The sequence below is a fragment of the Malus sylvestris genome, chromosome 10 (assembly GCF_916048215.2).
Source record: "Malus sylvestris chromosome 10, drMalSylv7.2, whole genome shotgun sequence".
In the NCBI taxonomy this organism is placed as follows: Eukaryota; Viridiplantae; Streptophyta; class Magnoliopsida; order Rosales; family Rosaceae; genus Malus; species Malus sylvestris.
Window position 1 is genome coordinate 42,119,020 of NC_062269.1, and position 20,720 is coordinate 42,139,739.

At 37.8% G+C, this 20,720-nt stretch overlaps 5 protein-coding genes and 1 long non-coding RNA gene across 6 annotated transcripts; 3 read left to right on the forward strand and 3 right to left on the reverse strand.

Moving 5' to 3' along the window:
• Nucleotides 1–960: 960 nt before the first annotated feature.
• LOC126587385 (stigma-specific STIG1-like protein 1) lies at nucleotides 961–1,739 on the reverse strand. Its single transcript, XM_050252427.1, has one exon. It carries the CDS (start codon nucleotides 1,632–1,634, stop codon nucleotides 1,182–1,184), a length of 453 nt encoding a protein of 150 aa, XP_050108384.1. The 5' UTR covers nucleotides 1,635–1,739; the 3' UTR covers nucleotides 961–1,181.
• A 1,243-nt stretch (nucleotides 1,740–2,982) lies between these two features.
• LOC126587268 (stigma-specific STIG1-like protein 1) lies at nucleotides 2,983–3,776 on the reverse strand. Its single transcript, XM_050252309.1, has one exon. It carries the CDS (start codon nucleotides 3,691–3,693, stop codon nucleotides 3,211–3,213), a length of 483 nt encoding a protein of 160 aa, XP_050108266.1. The 5' UTR covers nucleotides 3,694–3,776; the 3' UTR covers nucleotides 2,983–3,210.
• A 2,128-nt stretch (nucleotides 3,777–5,904) lies between these two features.
• LOC126586195 (uncharacterized) lies at nucleotides 5,905–8,150 on the forward strand. Its single transcript, XM_050250908.1, has 7 exons — nucleotides 5,905–6,258; nucleotides 6,343–6,409; nucleotides 6,684–6,730; nucleotides 7,139–7,226; nucleotides 7,408–7,541; nucleotides 7,682–7,780; nucleotides 7,870–8,150. The coding sequence occupies exons 1-7, from the start codon at nucleotides 6,034–6,036 to the stop codon at nucleotides 7,948–7,950; spliced, it is 741 nt and encodes a 246-aa protein (XP_050106865.1). The 5' UTR covers nucleotides 5,905–6,033; the 3' UTR covers nucleotides 7,951–8,150.
• Nucleotides 8,151–8,443: 293 nt separating this feature from the next.
• Nucleotides 8,444–10,914, forward strand: LOC126586194 (pentatricopeptide repeat-containing protein At4g04370). The gene has a single exon (XM_050250907.1). The coding sequence runs from the start codon at nucleotides 8,538–8,540 to the stop codon at nucleotides 10,773–10,775; it is 2,238 nt and encodes a 745-aa protein (XP_050106864.1). The 5' UTR covers nucleotides 8,444–8,537; the 3' UTR covers nucleotides 10,776–10,914.
• A 153-nt stretch (nucleotides 10,915–11,067) lies between these two features.
• Nucleotides 11,068–17,479, reverse strand: LOC126586193 (leucine--tRNA ligase, chloroplastic/mitochondrial-like). The gene is made up of 20 exons (XM_050250906.1): nucleotides 16,977–17,479; nucleotides 16,458–16,602; nucleotides 16,300–16,356; nucleotides 15,795–15,914; nucleotides 15,607–15,711; nucleotides 15,262–15,485; nucleotides 15,075–15,141; nucleotides 14,839–14,993; nucleotides 14,346–14,610; nucleotides 14,039–14,233; nucleotides 13,770–13,849; nucleotides 13,599–13,661; nucleotides 13,370–13,451; nucleotides 13,093–13,170; nucleotides 12,909–13,007; nucleotides 12,589–12,761; nucleotides 12,237–12,414; nucleotides 11,980–12,057; nucleotides 11,753–11,884; nucleotides 11,068–11,651 (listed from the first exon to the last, which is right to left on the reverse strand). Exons 1-20 carry the CDS (start codon nucleotides 17,372–17,374, stop codon nucleotides 11,409–11,411), a joined length of 2,937 nt encoding a protein of 978 aa, XP_050106863.1. The 5' UTR covers nucleotides 17,375–17,479; the 3' UTR covers nucleotides 11,068–11,408.
• Nucleotides 17,480–19,154: 1,675 nt separating this feature from the next.
• LOC126586576 (uncharacterized) lies at nucleotides 19,155–20,575 on the forward strand. The gene is made up of 2 exons (XR_007610859.1): nucleotides 19,155–19,593; nucleotides 20,232–20,575. It is a non-coding gene; the product is annotated as an uncharacterized LOC126586576 (long non-coding RNA).
• Nucleotides 20,576–20,720: the final 145 nt, after the last annotated feature.

The window sequence follows — 20,720 nt, forward strand, 5'->3', positions numbered from 1 at the left end:
CAACCAATTCCACGTTAGACATGAGCGCAGAAACATAGTGTTACATTAATAATTAACTCAGCCACAACACGAACCCACATGACCTACAATCAAACCCGCTATGATACCATGCCAGACAGAGAGACGGGTCACTGACCCACTCCTGCCACATTAATATTGTTCTAACTTAACCAATTATTACTAGGTGTTGAATTTTATGACAAAAAACTTCGATGTTGTTATAAGTGAAACCATACACTTATATGTTATTTTACTTTCTTAGTTTCCCAATATGAGACTTATATTCAGCAAACTCTTTTAATCACCCTACTCCCAATTAATTTAACTGAAACTTCAATTTTTTTTTAATCGTATCCATATCTGGGGCACGAATATGGACATGATATGATTCAATTTTTAAGATGCCCAAATGGTGTTTTCTTGCAAGGGTAATGCTAGAAAGATTAAATTTAAAAACTAAATAATGTGTCACCAATAGGAATGAGCACGTTTATCAACGGTTAAGTAATAAAAAACCAATCATAACATTTCATATCCTTTAATCTCCAAATTTAGTCTCTCTAGCATTACCCTTTTCTTGCAAACTAAATTCCCTATACATACAGTATCAAACTGAAGGTTAATCTTAACTAAAACAAATATGATCTTTTCATCAATTAATAAAAAAAGCTTTGCAGGTATTAAATAAAATATGTACGCTTAAAATTAAAAGATAAAACAATAGGTACTTAAGGGAAGTTTGAATGGAAGTTAACAAAGGTGGTGCTTTAGCATTACAATAAAGTCTGAGTGGTAATGCACATATTTGTGTGCAGGGAGAGGGAAACAGATTTCTAATTGAATGTTAAAGATCTAGATCATGTATACAAGCACGGTAATGCACACATGACTTAAAAGGCAGAGACTGAGTAATCGTTATACGATTAACCGGAATATATCTAATTGCAAGCTTAACATAAATAAAATAAAAGATAATATTTTATTCATTATTCTTAAGAATTTTTACATTAATAATAAAAGAAATAATCAACAAGTAACCGGCCAAGCTAGCACACCAAAAGGTGATGACTAGCTAGCCCTTATTATCCTTGCACACATACATACATTCATATAGCCTTATTTTATCTTCGCAATGTCGACCGAATATGAGTTCATTATCTGCTGATCAGTAATTAATTCGATCACGCATAACTGCACATCCCATACGCACATGAACTGCCTTTCTTGCACTTATTGTTGCAGCCGCCACAGTTTTTCCTGTCAGACCTTGGATTCACACACTTGCCTTTGCAGCATATCTCTGCGTACTTGCATTTTTTCCCACACTTGCCACAGTTTACTCTGTCTGTGTTCGTGTTCACACATTTCTTCTTGCAACAGTCTGGGCCTCCGCTGCCCGAGACCAGACAAACACTAGGTTTTTTGTCGCATGTCATCACTGCCGCCCGAGAAGCAAGGAAGCGGCCTGTTCCCCTCAGAGAAGTGCTTTTTTCTAATTGGCTTTTGGTTTCATCATTTGGATCATTGTTTTCCTCTTCGAAGAATGATTCTTCTTGGCCTGGGATTGCAGATAGAGTGCTAATGGTTAAAGTCAGTAGCATGGCAAGAACAAGCAAAACCTTGAAGGCTTTCATGATGCAAGTTTAATTTGTTGGTGAAGCGGAGAGATCTCAAAAGGGAAAAGTTGATGAAGGAACGTATATGATGTTTGTTTAGATGGATATAAGCATATGGGTTTGCAGAAGTATTTATAGGGAAAAATTGATCAGTGGGGGGCTAGTTGATAGAGTTCAACGAGTTCGATAGCATTTGAAAACCAGGGTTGCATGTATTAGTTAATCAACTTATATAATTTGAGAGTATTCATGACGTCCTTAATGCGTTGGTCTAATTCAAATGGCTACAAACAAAACGTTTTAAGTAAACAAAGTTAGGCTTCCAAAGAAACATTATACTCGAAATTAGGTCAGTATGAAATTATACATGAACGAAGAAGGAAACTACGTCGCTGAGTTTGCTCATAGGCTGACGGTTAATTCATAACACTCATGATGAATCATTAGACTTATAATTTGCTTGGGTTAATTCATCAGACTCATGCATGCATTGATGCATGTAAATATGTTGGCAATTACATGCGAGCTAAAGCGCCCGCCTTATGGTTTCTCAAGGGTCCAAGAAACCAAAATCAGTCCATTCTTCAAACGGGGAAACCGTTACAGAAGCACTTCCACTTGTGGAGCCTTATATATTGACTTTTTTTAATTTTTTAATTTTTATTATATTTTTTTTCTGTTGATACTTCTGGAATCATATAAGCAACGGGTAATGTTAGGGAAATCATCTATTTATATTATATCTTGTAAATTGTATGACATGGTTGTTAGTGGTTAAATCATAAGAAGCTTCAAGGAAGGTGACCATCGGGCCCTGTTAATATAGCAAATAGTAACAAATTGTAATTAGTATAAGATTCAATAAATAAAAAATTGTTATAGACTATATATATATATATATATATATTGTACTATTATGCATCAATCAAAATAAGAAGTCACCAACCAATTCATTTCCATAGATTTGGCTCTCGCAAAAAATATAAGTATATGCAAATTTTTAATGACTATATATATACACGTGTGTGTGTCTTCATTATATGATAGGGCAATGTTTACTTTGTTTTGTGCAGTTGTCCTTAATTATTTTCCTAAAATTACAATATATGTAACTTGCAAAAATTTGCTCCCTTAATCCACTTTTAGAGTTTTGCCTATATGTGATTAATTTGAACTAAATCTTACATGATAAAATTCCAAAGTACTATGGGTGAGTGATTTCTAAATCCCAAAGGATCGAGGACTAGCAAATGATGAAACGAAACGTGTCAGATTAATTTTGTTTGGCGTTAATTCGGAACAGTACTAGTAAAACACAATTCCCAATCTATATATATGGGACAGTGAACATTACATGGACACACACATCAGAATTTTGGCAGAAAAATACATAGATAATTGGTAATGGTCTTAGAATAATACAATTCTTCAAGTTCATTGCATTTTTTATCAACTATTTAATGCTTAAAAATTTCAGAGTAGATATTTAACATATACTATAAAACCCCTTCTCTTTGTTGGTTACATAAGATTGTTATGTAAGCTGTCATAATGTGACAGGATAAATGTATATCAGTAGTATACTGTGAACTAATCATGCATAATGGCACATCCCATAAACACAGAAGTCTCCTTTCTTGCACTTCTGATTGCACCCACCACAATGCCTCTTGTCAAACGATGCATTGACGCACTTACCCCTGCAACAAATCTCAGTGTACTTGCATCTGTAGCCGCAAATCCCACAGTTGTACCGATCAGTCTTCACGTCAACACATTTCTTCTTGCAGCAGTCTGGCCCCAGGCTGTTCTTCGCACGACAAATCCTAGGAAAGTTGTCGCAAGTATAACTGGGCAGTGCGATAGTTTTATGCCGATTATAAAGAAAACGGCTCACTCCTCTTAAAGAAGTAGTTGCTTCTGCTTCATCTGGTGTTTCAGGCAATGTAGTTGCTTCTGCTACAGTACTAGTCTGCATTTCCACGTCTTCGATATGATCATCGTGGAAATTTGCAGCTCCAACAATGGCCACTGCTGCTAGGAGAGCAAAGAAGATGTTAATCAACTTCATGGCCATGACTAAATAATATCTGAAAGTTATGAAATATTACCAAGGAAAGATGTTTTTGAAGAAGAAGAGTGTAGACTTATTGTAGGGTGTAAATGGAATGTGTGGGTTTTATAGAAACACTGGGGAGGAGAGAGTTGACAATTGGAAACTGCATGTACAAGTCTTGCTTTATTTGTGTGGCTTAAAATGATGATGGTCTAAATTCAATAGGCTACTTGTATTTTATAAATTACTAAATATCTTATATGTACAGAAATCATTTGATTGACAAGAAAGAAAAGTTGTCCTCCCTGTGATTCGATCTGATTCTGTATCCCATCATAAAGTTTAAGATACAAAAGTTCAAATAAAGAAAAATGCAAAAATTATCCTTTTCCTCACTTTCACAGCCATGATAAATTTATGTAATATTTAATTTCACCCCATAATGAAACTTAAGGGGAAACGTATTGGCGTTTTAAGATTCATATAGCCACCTCCACTTAGCGGGATAAGGTTTTGTTGTTATCGATCAAACTTAAAGGGAGCAGGGAAAATAAAGAAGGGAATAAAATCTGATTTTTCCTACTTCCATTAAAACAAGCCAGACATGATTCCCTAATCTGGATAGAAAAGCACACATATTCAACAGCCAAATACTGCTAGAGAAACTTTTTCAGGATGAGAAATTAGTGATCAACGCTTTTGTATCTGAAGCCCTATACAATTCTCCTTCTACAATTCCAGCATATGAAATTGCTATTTTCCTTTTTCTTTTTTGGGATTTTTTCTCATTGACTTTGTTAACACTTCAGAAAATTGACAGATTCACCACCCCTCAAAACAACATTGCTTGACAGAGTGACGATGATTAGTTATCAAAGCCTGATTATCCTCAGTTTTTTTTATTTTACCTCTCCCTTCATCATGCAATCACCAAGGGAACACTTAGAGCCCTGCAGACATTGAAGTCACAACGCACCGTTACCTAAGAAACGTAAGATTCTCATTTACATCGGAGTCATTCATTTTTATAACTAGCTAGCCTCTCTGCTTGCGCATTTTTTTAATCACGCCGGCATTTTTCGATGCCCATTTTAATGACGCATGGGGTTCTAAATATGATAGGATGGGGACTTTGTTGCCAATGGGAGCAATAGCTGCAAGGTACTTCAGAAAATATCCAGTAAAGTGCAACGAAGGGTATTCAGTTGACATAACGTGTCAAACCCGTGGATACGTAGTAGGCACAGTTGGATGATTTATTGGTATGTTGCTTGGACATTCTTCAAAGGGACACAGTTAAAAAACACATCGCACACTTGGGATGTATACCACCATACAACTAAGTCTCAAACTCTTTGTAGTTGATTAAAAGGCTGTAGCAAAACGATAAAGTGTCAATAGTTTTATATAATTATTTATCACGTTGCTTTACTATATATGTGATTGAAAAGATAGACACGTGTAATTAACAGATGACTAGATAACGTTTATCAAGTTAGTATTTTGGCCCGTCACTTATACCAAATAAATATGTATCGTTACCTATATCTCAAGTTTACATATGATGATTAATAATTGTGTCGGTGACGGGAGAAACAAGATGGTTTTTCCGGTACGTAGTAATTAATTATGAGAATTAATGATAAATTTTGTATGGTTTTTCAGATGCTTGCCATCTTTTGGCTACCTAAGGAAGGAACAAGATGGTTTGTCCATTAAGTATGTAAAGATATGCCATCATCTTCTAGGCTACGCTCCAATTGCTCTAATGGATTAAATGTAAAATAATGCATGATGCTGTGGAAATAAAAAGAAATGTGTACACTACTTCTCCTTGATCATTTTGAATATTTTCAATGAAATATTTATTTCACAAATTTAACAGTCAAATACAATTTCAAATATACAATCACCACCTGATAGTCGTATAATAATTATATTACGTACATATAAGTATTGTAGTCAAATTCTAATATAAGAGTTTGTTTATCTTCATCGTACAATACCTTGAAAACATTCGCCTCGAGAATTTAAACTTAAAATATCTTCTATTATTGAGAAGAGAAATCCAACAAATTAAATCTGGGCCATAAACTGCAGGCCTAAGCCTCAAATTCTAGCCCAGGGTCTACACACCTAGCTTGTGTACTTGGGCCGAACTCATTGAAACATGGGATGGTCCAAACTACCTACGTCGTCGTTTTCAATCCGCACCTTCTGGCGCTCCAGGCAGCAATGGCAACCGCGAGTCTTTAAGCTCCACGCCAGCAGACGCAATGGCCGTGTAATCGCGATTCGCAACCCAACAATCTGGAGAAGGCGGAGAGAGAAAACGAAACCAGAGGAGGGGAGCAACCGGCCATGGCTAGCTCTGCCGCAGTGGACGGTGTCGCAGCGACGGCGCTCCGCTCGGTGCTGCAGCGTGTTCAGCTGGCAGCCGAAAAATCAGCTCGTAAATCCCAGGAGATCCGAGTGGTGGCGGTGAGCAAGACGAAGCCAGTCTCCGCGCTCTGTCAAGTGTACGACGCCGGCCATCGCTGTTTCGGCGAAAACTACGTCCAAGAAATCGTCGAGAAAGCTCCTCAGGTACACCGTACAGGCGTACACTCCTGCCTCTCTCTCCCTCTCTCTCAGTATTGAAGGATATTGAATATTTAGTGATTGTTGCAGCTTCCGGAGGACATTGAGTGGCATTTCATTGGAAATTTGCAGAGCAACAAAGTAAAACCCCTTCTAAGTATGACTATTCTCTCTCTCAAATTAGGGAATTTTAACGAAAACCTCTGTACTTTAGGAATCATATTTTTACACTAAAAGGTCAATCATGATATTATTCATTTTACCCTTTATTTTGTCAATATCGTTAAAACTCAAAGTTTTCAAATATTTTTTATTAGTTTTTCTCTCAAATTATACTTTAAATTTAAAGCCTTTGCTAAGTAACCCATTTGGTCTCCAAAAGCAATAAGCATTTATGTTTTGTTTTGTTTTATTTTTTCGAAATTGTGCAGGTGGTGTACCAAACCTTTCAATGGTAGAGAGTGTGGATGATGAGAAGGTAGACACTTTTTCTGGTAACACCATTTTCTGTACATTGTATGCAGAGTTACTCTTATGTTTCGGGTGATGGGTCTCGAAAAATTAATGGGATTTGGTATTAGTTTTGTAATTCTAGTAAAGATTGTACCTTTTGTGTTGTTGTTCTTTGTTAAAATTTGTCAAGCTTACTTAAATCCGTGGTGCCCCATTTGGATTCCAATGGAAATTGAATTTATGGCCCTACGGGTTCTGCACTGTATGTTATATTGCTCTAGTATATTATGATTGGGGCAGTTCAAGAGCAGCAGCAACCATTGTTAATTATCTGTAATTGGGGAAGCTCATGTTTTCTTATGGATAATTCTGTTTAGCTGTTCCGAAGCTGCTTCGTTGGTTTTTAGTTAACTTCAGCTCGTATGTTTTGCAGATTGCAAATCGTCTTAATCACGTGGTTGGTAGCATTGGGAGAAAGCCTTTGAAGGTGTTGCTTCAAGTGAATACGAGCGGAGAGGAATGTAAGTTCCTAATATGAGCCTCCCTTTTCATAGATACTGCAGGAAATGCATGCTCGAGGATAGTTTATGCTTGCATTGTTATCCGCTGTCAAGAATCCATGGCTTTCTGTATTTTAGTCAATTTGTTGTTTTTCTCTGTAGTTTTGAGATAACATCTGATCTCTGTATAATACAATGGTAGCAAAATCTGGCGTTGAGCCCTCTGGATGTGTGGAACTTGCAAAGCATGTAACTTCGGGTTGTACAAACCTTGAGTTTTGTGGTCTAATGACAATTGGGATGCTGGATTATACTTCTACACCGGAAAACTTTAAGGTGATGCTCCGACACACTACATGTAAATCTTTCTCCAAAGTTTCAGTTTCTCGGGTTTATTGGCAATTCTCAAATCAAACTGTCATTTGGGACAAAAAACGGTTAGCGGTGACCATTGAATAAGTTTCTTTTGTTGTCAGACGTTGGCGAACTGCAGAACTGAGGTTTGCAAGGAACTTGGTATACCGGAGGAGCAATGTGAGCTTTCAATGGGCATGTCTTCAGATTTTGAGCTAGCTGTAAGGACTAATCTTATTAAGCTATCCTAGCATGTTTTCACCACTCACCAGTGAAGTTTCTTCACTAATGGAAAAACATGGTTTTGCAGATCGAAATGGGCAGTACAAACGTGAGAATTGGATCTACAATATTCGGGGCGAGAGAATATCCAAAGAAACAATCAAATTAGCTGGGCAAACTTGATTTATTTTCTTGTAAGTGCCATGATTTTGGCAGGTTGTAGTAAGAGTTCTATGCCATTTGAAGGCTGGATATACAAATCAAACTGTATCTTGTCATTATAGTTTTTTTTTTTTTTTTAACAAGACGCTATGTACTGTAAACTACGCTAATCTATGAAAATGGAGGTTGGAACTTTGAGTGCAAGAAGGTGGGCACATTTTAACCAAAGCGGCAAGCAAACTTTATCCTCGTCTCTTGCAGACCAAAGTCCTTTCAGAATTTGGTGGAAAATGACAATGGATCTGTTTGCGTTGATATACAGGAAAACTAATGAAAATAGCATAAAAATTTTAAGTTTTAACGATAAGGATAAAATAAATGATAAAATGAATATTATCAGGATTGACTTCTTAGTGTAAAAATGTGGTTTTTTGTTAAAGTGAAGTGTACCAGAAACTTTTCGTTAAACTTCCTTGATCTATTTATATATTTATCGTGTTTGTTTGTACTAATACACAGGTACATTGCATATTATGTAATTTTCTTATTGCCTACCCACCCTCTGTAACTCCTCAGTAATCACTAGCATGAGTTATGAACAAGCTGAACAGCTCTTTCTTAAACCCCCTAATACCACCACAGCAAGCCACCGCGACTGCCACCACCAAAACTTTCAACGCCGTCATCAACCGCCTCTCGTCCCAAGGCTCTCACCACGAAGTCCTTGCCACGTACTCCTCCATGCTCAAAACCAACACACCTGCAGACTCCTACACCTTCCCTAATCTTTTCAAAGCTTGCACCTCTTTAAATCTCTTTCTGTGTGGCCTCTCGCTCCACCAATGCATCGTCGTTAATGGGTTCTCTTTGGATGCCTACATTGCTTCTTCTCTGATAAACTTTTACGCCAAATTTGGAGACGTCCAAAATGCCCGCAAGGTTTTCGACGTAATGCCCCAGAGAAATGTTGTTCCTTGGACTTCCATTATTGGATGTTATTCGCTTGCAGGAAATGTTGGAGTTGCGTTTGAGATGTTTAGGGAGATGCGGCGCGAAGGAGTTCAGCCCAGTTCGGTTACTCTGTTAAGCTTGACCTCCGGAGTTTCGGAGCTGCCTTATTTGCAGTGTTTGCATGGTTGTGCAGTATTATATGGTTTTGAGTCTGACATTACTTTGGTGAATTCAATGTTGAATGTGTATGGTAAATGTGGAAGAGTTGAAGATGCTAGACACTTGTTTGAGTATATGAATGCAAGAGACATAGTTTCATGGAATTCCTTGATTTCAAGCTATTCCCAGGCTGGAAATATTGGAGAAGTATTCCGGCTTTTGTATACGATGAGGGTTGAAGGAATGGAGCCTGATAAACAGACGTATGCATCTGCTGTGTCCGTGGCTGCCATGCAGAGTAGTTTGAAATTGGGAAAGTCAGTGCACGGACAGATTTTAAGAACTGGATATGAATTGGATTCCCATGTCGAAACAGCGCTCATAGTTATGTACTTGAAATGCAGGAACATCGACACTGCATTTCATGTCTTCGAAGGGACGAGGAATAAGGATGTGGTTCTGTGGACGGCCATGATGTCAGGGCTTGTGCAAAATGATTCTGCAGACAGCGCACTAATCGTTTTCTCTCAAATGTTAGAATCAAGAACAGTGCCGTCTAGTGCGACCGTAGCTAGTGCTCTTGCAGCTTGTGCGCAACTGGGTTCTTTTGATATGGGAACCTCGGTTCATGGTTATGTGCTGAGGCAAGGAATGAGGCTAGATATCCCTGCCCAGAACTCCCTTGTAACAATGTATGCAAAGTGCGCGCGTTTGGAGCAGAGTCGTGCTGTTTTCGAAAGAATGGGCAAAAGAGATTTGGTTTCTTGGAATGCCATGATTGCTGGATATGCTCAAAACGGCCATTTACGCGAGGCTCTGATTCTCTTCTCCGAGATGAGGGCAACCCTTCGGAAGCCCGATTCTTTAACTGTGGTCTCACTTCTGCAAGCTTGTGCTTCCATTGGGGCACTCCATCAAGGAAAGTGGATTCACAACTTTACAATTAGAAGTTGCCTTAGACCATGCATTTTGATAGACACAGCTCTGGTTGACATGTACTCAAAATGTGGTGACTTAGATAGAGCTCACAGGTGCTTCGTTGACATGTCAGACCCAGATTTGGTCTCATGGAGCACGATTATTTCCGGTTATGGTTGCCATGGAAAAGCAGAGACCGCGTTGAGGATGTATTCAGAGTTTCTGCTCACTGGAATTAAACCAAACCACGTCGTCTTCCTGTCAATTCTTTCTGCTTGTAGTCACAATGGGCTTGTTGACACAGGCTTGAGCATATACCAGTCAATGATTGCAGACTTTGGCATTGCCCCGAGCCTTGAACACCGCGCTTGCATTGTTGATCTTCTCAGTCGAGCTGGACGGGTGGAAGAGGCATATGACTTCTACAAGAGGGTTTTTCAAGAGCCGGCGGTCAATGTCTTGGGCATACTTCTTGACGCTTGTCGAACAAAGGGTAATGAGGAACTGGGGAACATTATTGCCGGAGAAATTCTGATGTTGCGACCTGGGGATGCTGGAAACTACGTGCAATTGGCACATAGCTACGCTTCGATGAACAGATGGGATGGCGTTGGCGAGGCATGGAGCCAAATGAGGTATCTTGGCTTGAAGAAACTCCCAGGCTGGAGTTGTATTGAGTTGCACGGGACGATCACTACATTCCACACAGATCACAATACAAATCCTCAGTTTGATGATATCGCGTCGATGTTGAAAATGTTAAGCGAGGGAATGAAGAAACCGAGCACTAACAACGAGAGTTGAATGATAAATTTCTGAACTTGTTAATCACATTCTTTACGGATCACCAATATAAATGCATGACCTTCAACTCCGCTGGAGCTTACAAAACGAAAATTTAACCCGATACAATCGGAGATATCCAATTCCTATTTCATTTCAAGTCGGACTGCATTCACTAAGTAATGTGTCACCCCATAGGAATGAGCACATTTATCAACGCTTAAGTAATAATTCAATCATCAAAAAAGGAAGAGGCGGTTTTCATAGTGTATGTCAAAGAGAAAAGCGGAGGGCGGAAAAGAGGAAGAAAACCTTCTTTTATGAATTGTTATTCTTTTTTATTATTTATGTAAATAGAGAAAAATTAATGACTCCACCTATTTACATAAATTTCGTTTATTTTAGGGCCCCTCGAACATGGGGCCTTGTCGTGTGCGGACAAGCCAAGGTCCGCACTGCAAATAGAATATATTATGGATTGTGCATGGTTAGCTGTGCTTTCCTTCTTCCCAAAAGTCCTAGACCGAATCCTAGATTTCAAGGCGTCCGAAACGGGGAGGTACATGCAATCAATTGCAAAGCAGAAAACTTGGGAGCTGTTTCTTCATGCAGTTGTCTGACTCAATCACCAGTGCCGGCATGGGACTGAAGGGATTATCGGGCAGCTGCCTTGACGTTTTCACGGTCCAGGATAACATTCAGAATCTTGCCGGGGACAAAAATTCTCTTTTTAATCGACTTTCCATCCAGATATTTGGAGAGTTTTTCATCTTGTGTTGCTAGTTGGAAAGCATCCTCCTCCGAACAGGTCTCTTCAACCTGGATCGTACCCCTGGTCTTGCCGTTGATCTGAACTGGGAGGACAATAGTAGATTCCTTCAAGTAAGCAGGATCCGCCTGCATTTATTAGAACATAGGAAGAAATCAACAAGTGATCTGCATTTCTCATTCGACATTCTCTGCGTGGTTTTACATCCTACATGATATTGTAATCTCACCTTCGGAAAAGGCTCATATGCCAGAGATTTGGAGTGTCCCAAGCGAAACCAAAGCTCCTCGGCCATATGAGGTGCATACGGTGAGAGCAACAAAACAAATGCTTCAATAACCAATCTTGGATGGTTTTGCCACTGAAAAGGGATATGAAACAGTTAAAGTCAGTAATCTGTTATGTTTAACCATCGCAAAAAGATGGTCCATGTATGTTTTAAATGGATTCAAGGACCTTATAAGCCGCATTGAGGAATTCCATCATCGCAGATATTCCAGTGTTGAATCTTGTTGCTTCTATTTCCTCGGTTACCTGCAATTCGGAAAATTTATTGGTTAAAAGGTGCATACTTCTGATTTTTGGACATGCCATTCTATCGTAATTTTTCTAATTTACCTTCTAAGAACACAACTCATAGTAAATGACCAAGGAGAAATTTGAATATGATATAAAAAGAACTAGAAGATTGAGTCCAGAAATTAAGATCTGACCTTTGCAATGCACTTATGGAGAGAACGAAGTTGCTCCAACGTAGGTTCCCCATCAGTCACTACTGTCCCATCCTTGAATGTACCATCAGACAATGGTGAACCAACAACTAGCCTCCATGTTCTTCCCAAAAATCGATGGACACCTTCAATTCCACTCGTATTCCAGGTCTTTGAATCTCTAGAAGCAAGATTCAGTGACAAGAAAGATTAATCAAGAGCAAAGTTTATCTTTGTCGATATTATCTTGTACTTGAGATAGGCATAGACATTCCTAATTTCCTAGGCACATAAGCGAAAACATAGGCCAAACCAAGTACCTAATAAGATAAAAATTCAATGAAAAGAAAATTACCTAAGTGGCCCCATGAACATTTCATATAAGCGAAGTGAATCCGCCCCGTACTCAGAGACAACATCATCGGGATTGACTACATTTCCCCTGCTTTTACTCATTTTATGAGAGCGTGCAATCAGACAAATGTCAGGATTGTCTTTCAGTACAAAAGAATCCCCCGATTTCATGACCTACAGAAGTAATAATATTGTCGGAGATAATAAAATGAGAAAAAGGAATATGAAATGCCAAACAAATGGTTCTCACTCTTCCCTTGGCACCTTTCAAAACAGACTGTGTACGGGATCAAACTATACTGAGGCATCCAAGAAAAGTACCTTTTCCTCTGGTATTATTTCTTGCTGATGTTCCACTGCTGTCCCAGAGTCGGCAGAGATAAAATTCCCATCAGAGCCCTTGTAAGCGATATATTGAACCTGCAAAGCTAAGCATTAGAAACATGTATTGGAAAAAAAAATTACTTTTCCAATTACTTCAAAGAGCAAAAACAACTGTACTTACTTCGCCAAGAATAATGCCCTGGTTTATGACACACTTGAATGGTTCTTTGGTGGATACAGCGCCAATGTCATAGAGAACCTGAAATAATATTATGCGGCATTAACAATTCATACGAAATATGACACAAGACTTGAATACAACAGCATCAAGGATTAATGACCACGACAGCTGTAATTATAGATACAACTATTGTACAAAGTCATGCAATTTCATATTGGTCAATCTTATGCACATTTATGTTCCAAAATGAAGAACAAGACAGATTTAAGTTACACACCTTGTGCCAGAACCTTGAATAAAGTAAATGAAGAACAGCATGTTCTGCACCCCCAACATACACATCAACTTGGTTCCAGTACCTGCAGATCAAGAGGATATCAAAAAAGACAAAAAGAAAAGGAGGAATTCACATAATATTACAAATTTAATCATTATCATTTTCAGTTTTTATTTGAAAGGAAAGTAGAATTTTATATGAAGAATTCCCAGAGAAATATTTCACTTACATTTCTTTCCTCTTTTCCACCAATTCTTCTGAATTTTTTGGGTCCATAAATCTCAAATAGTACCTGGATACGGTAAAAAATATATATAACATCTCAAAACCTAAAATGAATTTCAACATTTCATATTTGCATTAACTAACACAATTCAACTATTGAAGTTAATTAGCTTACCAGCAAGAACCAGCCCATTGAGGCATCGTGCTTGTCTCTCGTCTAGCTGGTTTTCCAGATAAAGGGTCCTTAGTTTTAACCTGAGAATAAGTTACAAAGTATACATATATAAGTATAGATGGCAGCAAAATCATCTGGAACACTGGCAAGAAAAAGTTTTGCATTTTACCCAAGACTATCAAAACTACAAATCTTGAACAGCATGAACACATCCATAAACAGACTAAACAGTAACAAGACATAGACAGAAGAAAAGAGGGAAACCGTACCCAAGAAACTGCTTTTGATAGTGGTGGTTCTCCTGTCCCAGTGGGAGAAAAATCATCCAGTTCTGGTAGGGTAAGGGGCAGTTCAGTTTCAAGTATGGGAACAGTCTCACCAGTATCATCCAAAAAAACTACTGGAATAGGTTCACCCCAATAACGTTGCCGAGCAAAAAGCCAATCCCTTAACTTAAAGTTCACCTGAAGAAAGACAAGTTTGAGCAAAAAGAACAAATCATATATCATATGCATAGAGCAAGTAGGCATACTCCAAATGTCTAAGTACATAAGCTTCCGTGCTCTGAAAACTCACCTTTTTCTTCCCATGTGTAGTTTTCTCAGCCCAGTCAATGACTTTGGAAGCAGCTTCTTTGCTAGATAAGTCATTAATGTCCAGCGCCAGTATTGAATTTGAAGAATTTATAACAGTACCTTCACCTGAATAGGCCTTTTTGGAACCACTGATATTTTTATCATCCGGCATCACAACCCAACGAATTGGGATGTCAAATTTTGATGCAAACTCAAAATCACGAGTGTCATGTGCAGGAACAGCCATAATGGCCCCTGTTCCATAACTGCAAAGTAACAAAGTCCCGTGTAAAAGTTTTATAGCAACTTGATGAAACATATTTGCATGAGGAGAAATAATCAACAGATAAAATTCCCCTTTTACACACCATACAAAGGTAGCTGTCAAAACGTCAGTAATATTGGATCTTTCAAAAACGTCAGTAATATTGGATCTTTCTAATGGGAAGAACAGTTGTAATGAATGAAGGAAATGAGCATAAAGCCAAACAGACCTCCCCAAGACATAGTCCGCAACCCATATAGGAACAGCTTCCCCATTAACTGGATTTTTAGCGTAGCAACCACTGAAGACCCCGGTTTTCTCCTTCTGAAGCTCAGTCCTCTCAAGGTCACTCTTTCTTGAGGCAAGATCTATGTACTCCTCCACCTGTGCTCAATATTGTTGGCCCTCTAATTACCCATCATAAGAAACCTTTGAGAAAACTGGGCAAGAAACAATTGAACGTACAGTTTCTCTCTGAGCTGTTGATACAAACGTTGACAACAAGGGATGCTCGGGTGCCACGACTAAATAGCTGGAGCCAAAAAAAAAACAAATATAGATTTAGGGACACTATGTAAAATGCCTTTCTGTACAAGTGCCTCAAATGTAAAACTTTTATCAAGATAGGAATTTGGTGTATGATTATTATTACGTTGCTCCAAATATGGTGTCAGGCCTGGTAGTATAGATTGTAATCTTTGTGCCTCTTTCCAGTCCATCGCTGCTAAGAATAGGAAATTCCATCTCAGCACCTTCTGACCTCCCTATCCAGTTTCTTTGCATTTCTTTTATGCTTTCAGGCCAGTCAAGGTCATCTAAATCGTCTAGAAGACGATCAGCATATGCAGTGATCTTGAGCATCCATTGCTTCATTGGCTGCTCAGTAATAAACAAGGACACTGTAAAATTATAAAACCATCCGGAACTTGGAATTAAGCCAATAAGTTTATTATCTTAGATGGTTTGTAAAATGAAAATGCATCAAACTAGTATATACCTTTCTTATAACTGGATGACCCCCACGCTCACTCAAACCATCTATCACCTCTTCATTTGCCAAGACAGTACCAAGAGCAGGGCACCAATTGACTGGCACTTCAGCCTGAATGTAACAAAGTAGAGATTGTCAGATCTGTGTAATGGTGAAACGTTAGAAATTATCTACAGCCAGTATCTCATTTATACCTGATACGCCAATCCTCTCTTTAATAGCTGAAGAAAGATCCATTGGGTCCATCTATAATATTCTGGTTCTGTTGTAGAAATTTCGCGATCCCAGTCATATGAGAATCCTAACGATTTAAGCTGCAAGCAAATACAAAATGTCAATACATAGGGAACAAATAATGCAATCCACCAAACCAAGAGCTCAACAATCTATTATCAAACGTGGGTAGCGGGTTTCACTTTTAATGCAAGCCTACCATCCCTAACATTGGCAAACATTTATGGGTCCCAAAACACCCCTTCAATCATCAACTAAATACAAAATAATAACTTGACTTACTGGCTTACGAGCCATTAGATTGAAGTAACAAATTCATTTTCAAATTTAACTTCTAAAGGACCTGTACTGTCATTCCCAATACAGGTATACAATATTCTGTAGTTGATCTCAAGTCGTAGTTTGCCAAGTTTCTTCATTTACTGACTTGTTACACATCCAGCAATAAAACGAATATTACATGACCTGGGAGCGAAAGCGATCAATGTTCTTCAAGGTTGTGATCTTCGGGTGGGTTCCTGTCTGTCAGACACATACAACATAACCAAATTAATAACTAATCCTTCAAACCCGCCGCAATATTCAAATAGTTCCAAGCCATACAAAAGGGCTGAAAGGCGAACCTCTATTGCATATTGCTCCGCCGGCAATCCGAATGCATCCCATCCCATTGGGTGTAACACATTGTAACCCTGCATACGTTTGAACCTAGCAAGAATGTCTGTGGCAGTATATCCAAGTGGATGGCCAACATGTAACCCAGCACCGCTGCAATAAACCATCCAAATGAGCATACCAGTTTTAGATTTTAGTTAACATAAACCGAACAACCTGAAAATTTTACTGTTATAAAAAATTATCCAATCCTACATACAGGAAAAAGCATATTAATCCAAACGTCCAAATTACTGCAATTTCCAGAAGGCATATGAATTTTGAAAGTTTAAGTTTTTCATTTAACCCAATTGCTCAAGCAATCACTTTTTACCTGCAAAAATTTAAACTTTCATGAATCAAACAGCACAAAATCATGTTACTAAAATTGGGTCTTCACATTTTCTACATTCACAATCACTTGCAATTGAAATTTAAAAATAAATATATAACAAAAAAGAACAGATTTTTATGAAAGTTAGAGAGACCTGGGATACGGGAACATGTCAAGAACATAGTATTTGGGCTTGGAGGTATCAATTTCATCGGGGGTTCGAAACGTCCGGTTTTCCTCCCAATAACACTGCCATTTGAGCTCGATTTCGTGGAAGGGGTAGGGCCTCTTCACCACGGCTTGCTGCTTCGGCTTCTGCTCCGCCGCACCATTCGATTCCTCGGCCACCGAGCTTCTGATTACGCCGCTAGTTCTACCGAAAACGCCGCTTTTGGAGCCGTTATTGTACAACTTCAGAGAAAAGTTGCTTTTTCTGAATTTCTTGAATTGGGTGAGTGATTGCGAAGGAAATGGAATCGAGCCGAAGCATAAGGGGGGCTGCGGAGGAGGTCGGGGTTGGAGATGGAGTAGCGCGTGAGGAGAATAACTCATTTCGCATTGAGCTGAAGAAGAAGAAGAAGAAGAAGAAGAATGAGAGTGGCTGGGAAGAGTGGATGAGATAACGTGCTGTGAGACCGTTGTTTGGCGCTCGTTTTGGTTTGTTGGGTCTGGGGTTTTGGGCTTAAAGTTAGCCCAAGTTTGGCTTGTTGGAAAATAATAGAGATGAGAGCCAAATACGTTGGTGAGTCCTATCTCTGTTAAAAAAATGATACAAATAGTAATACAAATATATGGTAAGTGTAGCATTATTCTTAAAATCACTTGATTTATTGAGTTACTTGTGTTTACTAAAATATGAGAATTAATTAACTAACTTTCTCTTACGTTTACTTATGCATGAGAAAAGTGTAAGTTCTCTCCTCAAGTTCATATTCAAATATTTAAAGATTAGAAATCAGATTAACAAGGGGATTTAGTTGACGATCCTTTTCCCAACTTCGGTTCCTTTCTTTTCTTATTTTTGTTAAGTAGCAATTCTCTTAGATGAGAGAAATTTTTCAGTGTGTTGAGAACACGGTTAGGTACATCAAATGTAATGATAAAATTTGTTGGAAACTTGAAAAAAAAATCTAACTAATTGTATTATTACACTTAGTATACTAGACCGTGTTTCGACACATTGAAAAATCGCTCCTTAGATGGATGAGTCTGTGCCCCCACCCCCAATTAAATTTTCTTTTATTCTAAAATCCCAATTTCCAGGATTCTCATTTCTCCACAACCCCTTCATCTCCAATTCTCCTTAATCCTGCATGTCCCTCAAATTCTACTACTGACTCCTCAATCGCATTACCAGTGTTAAGAATCATGTCGACGAATCCAACTGTCGCAATTGGATCTGTTTCTTCGGAGAGACCCTCGCCGGAGAAACAGTGATCGAGCACGAGGAGCTCAAAACCAAAAGGAGGCTCAAGTGAAATGAGCTCTTTCTTCCCAGATGCCTTCGAGAGTTTGAACTTGTTTTGCTGGAAAATGCATGCATGCATGCACATAGCAAGAACATATATATTCACTCGCTTGATTGAAATTACTTTTGGACTAGCCAAACGGCTTACGTCGCAGACTTTGACAATCTTTAAATTAAGGCTCTTCTACTGAAATTACAAAATTATTACTTATTAGGAAATGCTTTTTTTTTTTTGTCGACTTACTAGGTAATGTTAGAGAGATCAAATTTTAAACCATATTTTGTAAATTACATGATATAGCGATTGATGGTTGGATTCCTTATTTAAATCATTAAAAAAGACACTAACTATTAAAGATCTTCTAAAATTTTGATCTCTCTAGCATCACCCTCTATTTAAACTAAATTGTATAAATCATATGACGTGGTTGTTGATGATTGGATTCTTATTTAAGTGTTTATAAGACTCTTTCGGAAGGAGGAAATATATGCATATCTTTTAGTCCATTCGTATCATGTAATATAAACTCGAGACTTTTTATGGTGTCTTCAAATACGAAAGATTTTATGCGTTTTAATTATTAGATTTTTGTTTAAAAAAAATAAAAATAAAATCGAACGGTTAAAAAGTAAACAAAAAAATTGAGAAGTCAAGGTTTTACTAGAATTTTAAGAATTGCATGGACTTTTTGAATCCTGAATTTGATACGTAACGATCAATCCTATTAAATAGCCATGATTCATGCAACTTCCTATACTAAATTCTAATGCAAGGGCAATTTGGTTATTTCATTAGGGTTAAGATACCCTAACACCACACAAATCTCACTATAAAAAGAACTTCTAACCAAACTTTTCTTTTAGTCAATCTTTGAAGTGAGGTTTCTCTTGGAAGATGGGTGTTCTGGGCTATAGGGATTTCAAGGCTTCAAGAATTTGTATTTTTAGATTATTCATAAACTATGTATGTATGTGTAAGTTTATCTTATGTTGTCGGTTTTAAGAGGAGAAGAAGGAAATGACTTTAGGTAGTCGGCAGTCGGCACTTCGTTTTTATGTAGAATCCTTAAAAGATCATTTATTCATAGTTATATGAATCGGTTTCAATAATTGGTGTTTTCATGGAGGATAATTTTAGTTATGCAATTAATTTTGAGATCCGATTGATTCGCGGTAGATGGTGAAGAAAAGAGTTTGCCCAAGGACTGTCTTGAAACATGATCAATTTGTAATGGAGCGCATGAGATCTTCAAAAGCCTAGAAAGATGGTTTCTACTTGATCATGGATCGCAAGTAATTATGGGTAAGGAAGGAAGCAAATGCACAATCTTTTAATCTTTATTCATAGTTTTCTTTCCATAAGTCTTTTTTGTTTATGATTTGTTTTTGTCGTTTTTTTTTAATTTATTTTTATTGCTTATGATTGTCTTTTCATAAATCTTGAATTTCTATCCTTTTCCAATCTAGTATTTTAGGGTTTGTTTTAGTTTTTTCAGCATTTCACTAAATACTATTCTTCACTCTATTACTCGATAATATTTTATGGGAATTGTTATTAGCATTTCAAATATCTCATTTGACACACTAAACTTTCTATAATTAGAAAGAAAAATACACTTGTGAGAATTGTAGAATGAGATTTTTGGAGTGCTAATAACAATTCCTTATTTTATTACACCATTAAAAGTGTGATAGACCAATTAGCATACGGTTTAGTTGTATTCCTCTTTTTTCTTTTTTTCTTTTACTTTTATGGATGACGAATTAGATACAAATATATTATGTCTGATTAATTGTGTGGCTTAACTCAAATCCGCCACCATAGCGTAAATATGGATCGAGGACGTCTCTAGATCTTGAAGTCCATAGCAAGCAGACCTAGAGATTTGGACCAATAATGCAAAGTTATATAATGTTATGAGTTTTAACTTTACTTTGCAGGTAAGTCACTTTAAGTATAAAGTGCATGTGAACATTGCCCAATACCGTTAGTGATCGGCAATTCTTTCGGTGACTTCGCGGTCGCCAAATGAATTGGGACCCTGTGTTGATGATCTACTAGTTGATTCAAGATCTAGGTTAATATGTCACAAATTTAGTCTTATTCGTGCTTTTGCGCTTTCTAGATGCAATATTTTGAAACTAATAAGCTTAACATATTTTCACTTGCCAATAATATGTCAGTACAAGAAAACACTTTGACACTCAAGTGTCGTCATTTCATAACATGTGTAATGGTTTACTTTGTATGCATTTAACATTTCCATTAACTTAGATGTTGCTTACATTCAAGAGTGATTTTGGAGAAGGACCTGGGTTGGATTACATCACTCGTCCCACTATCACAAAAGAGTGAGAACCGCTTCTTTTGAGGTGGGGCGGGACCAACTGAACTTTTACAAGGAGTTTTGGTTCTTCGGAAAGACCAGA

Bases quoted from the DNA above. Each gene is read 5' to 3' on its own strand.
- LOC126587385 (XM_050252427.1), bottom strand. From the start codon at position 1,634: ATGAAAGCCTTCAAGGTTTTGCTTGTTCTTGCCATGCTACTGACTTTA.
- LOC126587268 (XM_050252309.1), bottom strand. From the start codon at position 3,693: ATGGCCATGAAGTTGATTAACATCTTCTTTGCTCTCCTAGCAGCAGTG.
- LOC126586195 (XM_050250908.1), top strand. From the start codon at position 6,034: ATGGCTAGCTCTGCCGCAGTGGACGGTGTCGCAGCGACGGCGCTCCGC. The intron at 6,259-6,342 runs GTACACCGTACA...TGATTGTTGCAG, and splicing joins TCGTCGAGAAAGCTCCTCAG to CTTCCGGAGGACATTGAGTG. The intron at 6,731-7,138 runs GTAGACACTTTT...TATGTTTTGCAG, and splicing joins AGAGTGTGGATGATGAGAAG to ATTGCAAATCGTCTTAATCA.
- LOC126586193 (XM_050250906.1), bottom strand. From the start codon at position 17,374: ATGAGTTATTCTCCTCACGCGCTACTCCATCTCCAACCCCGACCTCCT. The intron at 15,142-15,261 runs GTAATAATAATC...TTTTGGCTCCAG, and splicing joins GACACCATATTTGGAGCAAC to CTATTTAGTCGTGGCACCCG. The intron at 13,171-13,369 runs GTGTGTAACTTA...ATATTATTTCAG, and splicing joins ATTCAAGGTTCTGGCACAAG to GTTCTCTATGACATTGGCGC.
- LOC126586194 (XM_050250907.1), top strand. From the start codon at position 8,538: ATGAACAAGCTGAACAGCTCTTTCTTAAACCCCCTAATACCACCACAG.